The following is a 13,171-nucleotide window of genomic DNA, read 5'->3' as shown; positions in this document are numbered from 1 at the left end:
TCCATGCCACATTATAGAAGATCACATTAAGTTCTTATGACATTATTCTATACAATGCTCATATACAGCAGGTAATCAGCATGTCTGTGTCCCGTTCAGGAAATTTAAAAAAGGTAGTCCCTGACTTACAACCGAATTCCGTTCTGCACGTTTGTAAGACTTATACGCCTTTGACACGAACATTCCATTTAAAGCAATACCAATGCACTTGACTAAATCTCTGTCCCTTTTTCCCATACTGCCATCATGTGGCCAAAACCATAACCGCGCCTAAGGAAATAGATCTCAAATGTAAGTGTTGTCTCTGCGCCTTTAAATCGCGAGGGGAATCCAGGGCCCCATTTTGTCTTAGAGCTGTTTTCGACTGTATTGGAAAGTGAATCCTGTTTTGTTGAGAATTTTCCGAAATTAGGATTATTCACTATCATGAAAGACATTCAGTGTATCCAGTCCCCCCCGCCATCCCCCCACCAACGACAACCAAAAACACACACATACGAAATACCAGACTTTAGACATTTCATACTGTACGTTCATTTAAACACTGAAAATATTGTATAAAATTGTAAATGGTAAATATATAATTATAATAGTGTCTGTTTTTTGTACAATACCTGTGAGCTACCTACCTCCTCGATTAATTCGGTCTGTTCATATCTGTGGAGATTCGTAACACGAATGTTCGTAAGCCTAGGACTGCCTGCGTAAATACTGGATCCAGTATAGGAATGAAGGCTAGGAATTATTAAGACTTTGCATATCACGTCCATTTTTAACCTGATCCTGCGGCGTTACTTGATATTTTTAGGATGCGGTTGAAAGTAATAAACAGTACTTCCAGTAGTGCACGCAGTATATCCACTTTACATTTACACACACATCGTATACTGTTGTTACGGAATGACAGCTTTTATTAACAATGAATGATAACTGTTTGGGATGAGATGTGGGTAAGAGAGTGAACTGGAAAGTCTCAACTGATATGATGCAACTGTCTTTTGATTTATTTCTTATAAAATATCTGCAGAAATGTTGCGATAATATGCAGACTGTTGTTGTTGTTGTTGTTGTTGTTGTTATTGTAATACACCTGGCATAAAGTCCAAGTTTCTACAGCCTACTAAAAATAAAAATTAAAAATTAATCTGCATGATCTACTGTATGTTTATTAGAATTTATTTATTTTTTAATTTTACTAAGGGTGGACTTTGTATTACCTCTAAATGAAGCAAAATCATCCACAAATGCAGGTAGTCCTGGATATGTCTAGAGTAGAGCTGGAAGCTTTGATCAGAGACCCTAAATAAAAAATGCATTTTTGGCATAAAAATCCTGAGAAAAGAAGGGTGTTGCTGTAAGCCCCCTGAGAAGCAGTTCTGTTGTATAAACCCATGATATTTTCCTTTATCTTATAATAAAACCTCGATGAGTGAATCAGTTGTGCTTTTCAGGAACAGTATAGCAAACAAAGCCTGGACATTGGAAATTTAGTTTATTTCTAGTACTCACTACTTGTGAACTTTTATCTTTCAGATCGGCAGACGTGTCAATCTGATCAGTTTGACTGCGGAGGCATTGCAAACAAATGCGTGTCTCTGTCCTGGCGCTGTGACGGAGAGACGGATTGTGAGAACGGAGCGGACGAGGAACACTGCGCTACAGGTGAGGACATGGTTAAGTGGTGGAGCCGTGATGGTGAAATTCTAGTGCCGCGTGTGTGGTGAGTGGTGCTTTAGGTGAAAATTGAAAGACCACTGCTTTTTAGAAAGCACAGTCGCAAATACAGGGGCAGTGGAGCCATGTCGATCTTGCACATCTTGCACTTGAGATTAACTGGCACATCTTTACTAGTCATGCCAGAACCTTCTTGGCTTATAAATATCTGCCATTGATACTGATAGTGAGACGAAATAACAGCAAGTGCTGTTTAGAGAACTAGAGAATTACAGTAAAGCAGCTTCAGTCCTTACTTCCTCAACATGTTTCTGTGTTGATTTATAGAAATTCCTCATCATTTATGGTTTATAAATCTAGTATAAGTATACTAGTAGTGATAGTGGTAATAAACTGAAATAAATTTCCATGTATTTTTTAGTACAGTACTTTTTTTATAGCACAACCATGTCTAAACAAATAATAGGATGAAGACACTAGATTAGACTGAGCAATACATAAGCAGAACAAGCAACCTTTTACACCTTATGTGTAGGAGGTCTGTATTTTAACATCAGACTACGCCGCTTTGTGTTTTTACTCAGAAGAAATCTGCAGCTGTTTTTATGATGTAAATGAGCCTGTGGCATCTAGAATGATTGATAGTTTCGTAGTTGTTTGAAATTCTCCATTATTAACCAACACTGCAGAAGCCCCGCCCCCTTACCATCATTTCACCTGAATAATCTCTTGTCTGCTCTGGAAAGATGTACTGCTTATGACGCCCCGCTATTTTTGTCAAGGCGAATGAAAAATGTTTCAAGTTAATTTATGCAAATATATATATATAACTTTTGTGTGACATCACATTGAGTGACATCACACTGAATGACATTACATGGGGTAACATCATAGTGTGATGCTTTTTTTGTTGTTGTTAGCAGCATCTGAAGCTTTTTGGAGTTCCTAACATAAAATTCCGCCTATTCTACAATTCTACAATAACCACCAGGCAAGCAGCAGTGTAGTTGATCTACCTGACCACCCTCCTCCCTCCCCAAGTGTAACGTAGTTTCCATAAAACGTCATACCATCACAGATTCCACAGTGATTTGTAAAATAACTTTTGAAAACACACTATTTTGTATACATTCAAATTCAATCCCCCCCAGCAGCCAGCACCTATCACCCTCCCTGTACGCCCTGCTATTTTATAAACCATAACCTAGTATTTAGGGAGACAATCTGACACATGCATGTGCCATCTTTACTCAAGAGCTGACATTATAAAGCTGTGCATGAATTTATCCGAGGTGTACGGTAGATTTGCATTCGGGTGAAATTCCAGCTGGCTTGAAGTTGGAACATAGCGCACTATATACAGTAGGGTGGATAAACCAACATGAATAACGAATACTTGTGTCTTCAAATGATCCTGTCACCTGTAATAGAAACAAACTGCTTTGATACTGCTTACTGGAATGAAGTGAGGATTTGAACCCACTTCTCCTCTCTATACATCTGTGTTATCAAAGCAGTCACCAAGCACTCACATAATAATTGATTTCCTAAATCTTCGATGTTTGTTTTAGTGAGATCCATTATCATTTCTGCACAGCTGGAACAGCTTGTATGACTGCCCAGTGATGTGTAATTTAACCTGATAGCTGTAAATACCTGTAAGAGCTGAGCTGGTGTAATGATTAACCGTAAAAATTATTAACATTGGAAGTGATATCAGGATTATAATGTTCTAGATGGCAGGTAACGTTAATAAATATTACCAGGTACTTATCCAGCTCATATGAAATCAAAGTAAAGGAATCTATTTTTTTTCCTTTTATTTCTAGCCTGTCTGCTAAGCAAATCCTTATTATAGTATATAGTGAATTCTGATAAATATTGCATTACTGAAATGTATTTCTGTCCAAAAATAAACCCCATATAAGTGAAAAAAACAACTGCAGGAATCTTATTTTAGTGGTATTTTAGTAGAAATATTATACAGTTCAGAATTTACCAATTAAAGGTCATCACAATGGTTTACACTAATTCCATGCACATTTCAGGACAAAAATAAGCCTCAGCCTTATTATCATGTTATTACATGTAATCAGGGTCATGGCATAAAGTTGGCACCCCGCCTTAACAAAACATGACAAAAGCATTTGATTGGCTTTAACATGCTATGCATTATTACCACACTACACAGTATCTCTTACCTGTGTAAAACTGACGTTGCTATCATTAAACATTACCCCCCAGAAGCCAGACATGAATAATACATTTTCAAATATCACTTTACCTTTCCTGTACACTTGCATTATTAAAAAGCAGCTAACATTTCCTGCTGTATTAAACAAATGCGGTGTCAAAACACAAGGCCCGTCTGCTGTGCAGAAAGACGCTCTGTAAATCATTGTAGACAAAGGTGCAGCAATGTTAAGAGTAAAAAGGTAGGATTTCAGCTTTAAACAAGGATATAGAAGAAGACTAGTCCAGTATGAGCACCTGAGAGCGTGTTAATGGGTGCAATGTTGGGGGGAGCAGGACCGTGTAAAGATTAGAAGAGGCGTTTGTATGGCACATTAAAAAGAAAAAGCAAAGTGTGTGTTATAGAGAAGCTGAAAGATTCAGATAACTGCGTTTAAGCATGCGGTGGTACGAATATTTTAAGTTCATTATAGGCCATTATACATGATTATAGTTGTTATACAGCTCCAACAAAGCACTATGCATTTCATATATAACTCAAACCATATTTATGTTTTAATAAATATAGTAACTAAGTACATTATTACTTTTAGAATGTATGGTAGATAAATTTGCATACTGTAATTACGTCCTGGTTGTGCGGATGCTCACTATTCACTAGAGTATAAGGTAACTCAGGGACTAAAGATTAAGCACAGGAGTACCACAGAATAAATAATCATTATCATCATCATAATTATGCTGAAAGACTATTATAGTAACTTTTACAGTAGTTTGTTATAGTTATTTCCAAATCTAACAAATTTAAATAACAGATATACCCACTATTAAGGTTAGGCTTTATTCTTTAGTATAATACATGTGAATCACACTTGAACCAGACAAGTTTTTCCACAGTTAATACTAACGCTAAAGTTTTGACAGGAGATCTAAACTGAAGATATTATAAAGTGATTTTCATTCTACGTTAGCGTGACAATTTGGAGAATTATAGATAGATAGATGGATGGATGGATGGATAGATCTATCTTGTAGTTATAACCGCACCATGCAGACAACAGATCCATAACACATGGAAAACAACCTATCCCAGTAATGGCAGGCATCCCACCATGCAAAAACATATTTCAGGAAGATCCCCTTGGACACCAGTACCCCAGTGCGCTGTTAAACTTCAGGGAGATCTCATTGAACAGCAGTATCAGACGCTTTTAAACTCACCTTAACATGTCTTTTATACCCATTAAGCCCAAAAGGAAAACGTGAATCGAGCAAAAGTGGCAACATTTCTCCTGCTATGATGGGCAGGAGGACACTTTACTGTACTTTGTGGTAAAGTGCGTTTTGTATTTTTGATGACAGCTCTGCCATGTCGCGGCCTGAGACCCCGGCAGAGTAAAAGAAAGGTTAAATGCAAAGCTCTGCCCAAGTTAACAGGTTACCTTAGCACATTAGTATCAGCATACACATACTCTCTATCTATCACTCTTAAAAAATTGATTTGCAAGCATCAAGTAGCTTCGATGAATATGCGGAAGATTCCCAGAACCTCCGGAAGTAGTGAGATGGCCGGAATGGTAACAATGCTAAACATAGGATATAACATAGATTAAATAAAAGTAAAAAACAAATAAATCTAAAGTAATGAATAAAATGTGTATTGCATATCAGAGAAGTGTCTGCGGCTATTTTGTTATTATAAGCCACATTGCACAATTCCGGTTTTTCGGATTTGCATATCATGATGGTTCACATTCATAATTAAAATGGACTTTTATCTGACTCTAATGTGGACATGTCTGTCTCCTGAAATGGGACTAGTGTGCCCCTTGCTATGTCTTTGCTCACACAATCCGAGTTAAAAATACTGTACATTATGAGTTTGTGCAAGCACTAATTTGCTTCAAACAATGTGTGTGAATATTCTTGGAGCTTCGGTCTGGACGATGGCAAGCAGTTAGTTGGCTGAATTTGTTGCCAGACGCCTCACTTAAGCTGTTTTAGAAGCTATAGCTAGACGTCAGCGAGTGCCCACGCATATGCAGAGGCAAAAAAGTCGTATGAATTCCCATCTGCACATTCTCATTTAAGAGTCTAAATCTCCAGCACCAGATACGAAAGTGACTCCGATCCAGACAGAAGAAACAGCAGACTTGTGCGGTCAGACAGCCCATAAAAAAATATGACCTGTGTCACGTAAAAAAACAAAAAATAAATCTGTAGTAGTAGCACCTGATGCACATATCTGATGCACGCACACACTGTAAACCTGTGCCTTTTTATTTCAGTTTTTAATCACAGTTAATTGGAAGTGGAATATCTATACACCCACATTATACTTTATAAAGAAATATCACACTCATTGTGTGTGTGAGAGAGAGAGAAGGAGAGATGGGAAAATGTAACTTATTTCTATCTTCTTGCTTAGAAGCGAGTGTGTGGGTGTAATAGTTTTAGTCTCCGAGACTGCTGCACTCCCATCTGTTAGCACATGCAAGTGCTGAGAGAGCTTCTCGCTCGTTACACGGCCGCTTCTCTTCTTCTCTCCTCCCACGGTTTATCAGCCAGGCTAAGGTCCGTTGTTGGATCCACTTTAACTCTGTTGTCAATTTGGTTGCTTAAATTAGGATCGACAGGATTATTACCCATGCAGAATCTGATTTTCCTGAATACTAAAGCTGTTTCCACGCAGCCGTTTCAAATGGAAATTATTGCCTTGATCGGTCATCTCTGCACAGTGCCTCAATCACTCCAAGCACATTTCTAATCTAAATGAATTTCTAATGTGATCTCTGTAAGGTACCTTCACACACACATAGTTCCATTTTCTCTCAGTCTACTGTGTAATGTACTATTACACAGAATAAAGTACATGTTTTTAGGGGAAAACACATTTTAATCAAAGCTTATGCTCCTTATCCAATGTTCAGGGCTCCGTGTAGGACACTCAAGTTCTTTCACAGTTCCTCACTTTGTGCACATGGGTACTGGTCATGCTGGAACAGGTTTGTGGCCTCTAAGTTCCAGTAAAGGGAAAATGTAATGCTATAGCAAAGGTCAAAAGTTTGGACACACCTATCATTCCCATGGTATTTCCTGATTTTTATTTCTTTCTACATTGTAAAACAATGCTGAAGGAGTCAATAATAATAATAATAATAATAATAATAATAATCTTCTCTGAACAATTGATATTAAGATGTATCTGCTACTTATGCTCTATAAATCCGTCATAACAGCTTTAATCTGAGGTGCTGTTTGTTAATTGATGATTTCTGAGGCTGGTAACTTTAAATGAACTTCTCCTCTGCAGCAGAGGTAAGTTTTGGTCTTGCTTTTCTGGGAAGGTCTTTAGGAGAGCCAGTTTCATCATGGTGCTTGATGGGTTTTGCAAATACACTGTATTATACTGTTCTTGCCAGAACAGCTGACCTTTGTGTCTTAAAATACCAACTCTTGGAAGACTGCTTTACTTTAAGCTTCAGGGATTTCAGGGGATATCAGCCTTTTGTCAGACACACACAAATAACATTGGTGTGATCACAATGGAATCATGGTGGGCAAAGGGGTCAGTGATGTGTGTCCAGGGCATCCCTGACCGGGCTTAAGACTTAAGCTATGTCTTAAAACCGCAGCCTTGCATGACCGACCTATTGTAGGGGTAAAGTGCTCTTCCCTCTCTCTCTCTCTCTCTCTCTCTCTCTCTCTCTCTCTCTCTCTGTGACTTGCTGAACTTTCTGTATTTCCTCATATTGGCCTGATATTTCCCCTTGATCTATGCTACTATTTGCTGAGCCCCCCACAGGCAGTGCTGTGACTCTCTGTAAACTTGTAGCTGCTCTTTAAAGGGCTGCAAATGGCCTTGTCCTTCTGTAAACATCTGCAGGCTGACTGGGGACAACTCCGGCCCAACTGCCATGTTATAAATGTATTGGCATTCATTCTCTGAACAGCACAGATGTCAATCAAACCTTTTTTCTTTTTTATTTTTTTTATTTTTTAGAATTTATGTGATTTTAGTTTTACAGTTTTTCAAGTTTTCCTCTAATATTGGTTAACCAACCTCTTCACAGTGTCCATTCTGATTGTACTGTAGATCATTATTACAACAAAGTATCGTAAAGAACCATATAGATTATATGAGCAGTTTGACATTAAAATTAGATTATTCCCCATTTGTCAAATAAACAAGAAGTATTGCAAACTGATTATTATTTTGTGCATGTTTCCTTCGGGTCAGAAGAGAGTTAAAAATCGCAGATGGCAAAATATTACGTCCAAATTATTTTGGGGTATGTCAGGTTAAATTTTGTGTGATTTTGAAAAAAGCTATAAATCCATCTTTCACATTTTTGTTTATGGATAAATCAGGGTGCAGTTGTGTTTATGGTTATTGAAGTATGCAATTTGGTATCATTAATGTTTTGGTTGAGTTTTAATAATACAGCAAACTCGTGCTTTGATTGTGAATTTGTAGTGAGTCACAGGGAGCAAATTAGATCAAGGAAAAAAAGTTTGCACCCAAAAAAATTCAAAATCATATTTTTTAATATCATAAGAAATATTATAAACAATACAAAAACTTTTTTTACAGCATCATTAGCCTCCTCCTCAACCAGAAGTTTAGTATTAATTCATTGCTTTACTATAGCACCTTATCATAGTCCAGATATCCACCTTTTACTGTCCCTTCATGCATTGTCAGACTGCACATACCCCTGCGGTCTCATAAGGTTATAACTTAGTTTTAAAATAACAATATAGAACAGGAGTATGGATAAAAGCAGATGCATCAAACCCAACAGCTGCCTACACACAGCACATGCATCTCATGTGTCTCCTGTACACAAAGTTTGCACATTTTTGAAGTGGTGCAATTTTATAGCTCTACTTTTTCTTTTTCATTTCCTTTCATAAATATTGTACCGTAAGTGCATCTTGGCTCCCAAATGCACCAGACCAGTGCTAGAGAAGGAAAAAAATTGACACATCAATTTGAAAGTGAAACAGAAGGTTACACTACAAACTAACTGCACCACAGTACTTACACTACAGTATCCCACATAGTTTTGTTAAGGAGCTATTTAGTGCAACTCCAATGGCAGTAAGAGTGTGTTAACATTTTCCTTGATTTCAACATTCTCTGAAAATGTATTAAACGCATTTGGTTCACTCACATTAGCCAGTGCTTTGCACAATTTGCGGTTTCGCTTCACTGATCACTTGACAAACAGAAGCGACGTCAACAATTTGCTTAAAACATGAATATTTAAAGCCTGGAAAAAATGTTATATAGGGGTTTTCAATTTGAACGTTTTGTTATAGGCAGGGTTGTCTATAACAAAACGTTTAAATTTAAAACCCCTATATAACTCTTTATTCTAGTCTATAACCTGGTGTTCTAGTCTCTTTAAAAGCATAACGACACCATACAGCTTTTTCCACTAAATTATTTCAGATGACTCAGAGATCCATTCTGAACTTACTCCATGTGAACAGTTTAACAGCAAAACACATTAAACGCCGTTTTCTATTTCGACAAAATTATTTCCTCTGCCACACAGGGTTGTAATACTGAGTCATTTGGATTATTTCAGTAGAAAAAAAACTGTTATGTAGTCATGCATTTAAAATAACTAGAACACCAGGCAAAAAAATAAAAAAATCCTATAAATATTCCCTCAGAGAATGTCGGAGGACATTTATCACCCTATGAGAAGGGAAATAGATTCTGGGGGTAAAAAATAATTCAAAGTGCATGCCTTTAGGTTCGTTTAGCTGATCCACAATACAGCAGTCTCTCTTCCGTCTTCTTAAATTGAGGCCGCTGGCTCGTCCAGGGTAACATTTAAATCATTATGCTTGTTTATAAAGCTACTGTAGAAATGGACAGAAGTTACACACGCATGAAGAGTACTGACACAAAAGCACTGGCAGGAAAAAAGCTGATGTCTAAGCTGTTTTAAAATGAAGACTAAACTCCTGTCTCTTAAATTATCTATTTTTTTTTTTTTTTTTTTTTTTTACTGTTTGTCATTGCAAAGATGTTTGCTTAGTGATGATAATATGCCTTATCCAGGATTGCCTGGGTGACTACCTTTGTTTTTGTTTTTTTTCATGGACCATATAAAGGATAACCCATTGTCAATTCAATTCAATTTAATTCTATTTGTCTAGCGCTTTTAACAATTGTCATTGTTGCAAAGAAGCTTTACACAATCAAAGGAATTATTGAAGTTTGTATGAAATGCGAACACGTATGAATCAAAATGATAAGATTGTTCCTGATGAGCAAGCCGAAGCAAGGAAAAACTTCCTGAGAAAGTAAGGTAAAAGCCTTGAGAGGAACCAGACTCAACAGGGAACCCATCCTCATTTGGGTGACATGGATAGAAGGGAGTAATCTGCAGTCATACTGTGTGAGACAGGAAGTTCAGTATAACAGGAGATGTGTTTAAGTTAAAATGAAGTCCGGTTTGTTATTGGTGGTTCAGGTTCACTGTAGGAAACTTCAGTCCTGAACTATTAAGCGACTCAAGTCACAAGTCCTCAGAGACCAGCTGCCTGCATCAGTCGAGGATAGGACCATCTTCGTGGAAAAGTCGAACCGACCCCAGTCACCACACGCATCCCAGGCAGACCACATGGGGCATCCATGTGACAAGATCTCCAACCAGAAGCAGGACACTAGAATGAGTCAGACAGCTCCAGGGGGACAGGTAGAGGGAAAACGAGAAGAGGAGAGAGCAGAAGAGAAGGAGAGATGGCAGTTAGGTATGGTCACAGTCAAACAATGTGAATGTATATTTAGTGCAGAGTGCAAGCTGGGACTAACTTGCTTAATCGAATAAGTAAAAAAGAGAGCCAGAAGGAAACACAGACATGAGGGCTCACTGAGATATAAAGCGACCAATCAGTTCACTGTGAACAAACCTTAGTGATCAATGAGAGTGGGGAAGACAGCATCTAAAAATACCAGTTCACAGTAATACTCTACGTCCATGGGTCCCCCAGATCTGCACCTTTTACTAAGGGAAATATATTTACAAAAATGCTTGGCTAAATAAATAGGTTTTTAGCCAAGACTTAAACACTGAGACTGTGTCTGAGTCCCGAACATTAATGGGAAGACTATTTCATAACTTTGGGGCTTGTCAGAGATATTCTTTCATGTCTTGTCATCTACCTTAGCATAGCGAACAAAAAATAAGCACTTAGTGAACAGTCTTCAACAACCTTCAAGTTGCTCCGTCCTTCTTATTGTAAGCACATTACATTGTTTGTACAGTTTTCTACCACCCCATGTAGTGCACCACAATTCAATTCAAAGGAACTATTCAGACTAGTTAGCTAGCTAATACCAATTTGGGATCTTGGTTAAATTGGAACAAATTGTAGGAATTCAACATACTTTGGGATTGAGCACCTGAGAGGTGCAGCACAAACAAGCTCGCCTCATCATCCAGAGATTGCAAGTTTGAATCCCGGGTGATGCTGTAGCCTCCCAGAGCCAGGAACCTAGAGCGAGCTGATCCGGGGGAGGGAGGGATGGCACTCCCACATCAATTGTGTTAATATCTATCCCACATGTTAATATCCCACAGAATATTAATACCATTCATACACTGGATGCAGCATTGAGAGCATGGTGTGCTTACCCCTGGACCAGTCAGGATCATGCTGTTGATATTGGTGAATGCATGTAGATAACGACGAGTGCCCTGACAAAAATACCAGAGATCAATTTACTGAAATATTACATTCGAAAGCATGCAAAAGGGTTTAAAAAAATAAAAATAAAAAAGCTTTCCTTCCGAGATCTGTCCTGTGAAGTGGACGTGATGCGGTTTAGATGTTCTGCAAACAGCATTTTACAGTAAATCAATTTGGCAGCTAAGATGTACCTCATGGTAATATTTCCAAAAGAATATGAAACAAAGAGGTAACATTACAACACGAGCAGATGTAGATGCGCTTTGTATGGGAATCTGTTGTATCCATCCCAATTTCTGATCGAAATTCTAAAAAAAAAAAAAAAGCATGCTTTTTGTGACATCTGCGATTTCTTTTCTATGGTGACACACCATGGCAAACTTTTTGTTTTCTTTTCCATTCTTGAGTTCACACAGTTCTGAATCAAATTCTTTTTCTGGACTCTTGGAAAGCTTCCCTGCATCTGATCCAGATACTGTACAGCTAATTTCTAAGCGTTTTTTTTTTCCCCAGTAATGCCAACGTGTCCTTTGGATTCTAGTGCAAAACTTTCTAGGAATGTAAACATGAAGACAAACCTGGCATCCCGATTCAGAAAAAAAAAAAGATTCACACCCCATTCAATATGTTTATCTCATTTTCCTGCGATTCACCCAAGCTTTTGAAAGAAAATTACCAAAGAGCTTCACCATCGTGTGTGTAATTGTCAGAGCATTGTCTGCTCCCCTGTTATCCAGGACGCATTATCTTACAGCCGGCGAGAGACCTTTAATTAGCTTGTCTAGACTGAATGCGAAATTATTCATAGATGAACCAAGTTCCAACAGCTCTAAAGGAATTGGTGTTTTTGTAATGATTTTTATCTCTGAGCAAATTATTTTCCAAAATAGAGTGCATGTAGGTATCACACTCGTTATAAAGGTCGGCCTTGCATTAGTCAAACGCACACAGCATGAAAAATAGCATGTGCAGTTTAGGGACAATCTTAAAATGCACCATAATTGGCGCATAATTGGAATGCTTGCCTTTTATAATATCTAGCCAGTCGTTTACTGGAGCATAACAAAAAAGAAGCCCTGCACATCACACAAACACACACACACGTACTGTACACACACTGACTCATACACGTGTACATGAAGAAGAAAATGCCCCAAATTACTGTCACACGTTGTTCTTCAAGTGAGAGACAGTGTGCAGGAGATACCATAAAGATAATGACATTAAAGGTTATGTTTTCCTGATTCTTTGTAAAATAACAAGCTGTGTTTTTTTGGATGAAAGAAGAGAAGAGAACAAGCAAGAGACAGTGTGAGAGAGAAAGAGGGAGACCCTGGTGTGGTAACGATGTTTATGGTTGTTATAGAGTAAGTGTTAGCAGGAACTTGTTTCTGACTATAAACTGTTAAAACGTGAGATTTTAATTAATTATCAAATTGAATCGTATAACTATTGACAAGTCACGCAGGGACGTGACATCAGTTTTTTTCTGGACACTACAGTGAGTACTGTGACCCAGAGAACCTTTCTCTACCCCCCTTCTTTGGCTTTGTGCTGGCTTTGACCTCTCAAAACACTGCCAACTCAAAAT

General features: G+C 37.9%; 1 protein-coding gene across 4 annotated transcripts in view; it reads left to right on the top strand.

Annotated features, from left to right (window-relative positions):
• lrp8 (low density lipoprotein receptor-related protein 8, apolipoprotein e receptor) overlaps positions 1-13,171 on the top strand; it is a 197,720-nt gene that overhangs the window by 126,520 nt on the left and 58,029 nt on the right. For all 4 annotated transcript variants that reach the window (XM_053498480.1, XM_053498479.1, XM_053498478.1 and 1 more), the window contains exon 4: positions 1,534-1,662. In XM_053498480.1, coding sequence (XP_053354455.1) covers positions 1,534-1,662 — 129 coding nt within the window. The remainder of the gene's footprint in view (positions 1-1,533; positions 1,663-13,171) is intronic.

Source organism: Clarias gariepinus, chromosome 6 (assembly GCF_024256425.1).
Source record: "Clarias gariepinus isolate MV-2021 ecotype Netherlands chromosome 6, CGAR_prim_01v2, whole genome shotgun sequence".
Lineage (NCBI taxonomy): Eukaryota > Metazoa > Chordata > Actinopteri > Siluriformes > Clariidae > Clarias > Clarias gariepinus.
This window is presented reverse-complemented; position numbering and strand designations above follow the sequence as displayed.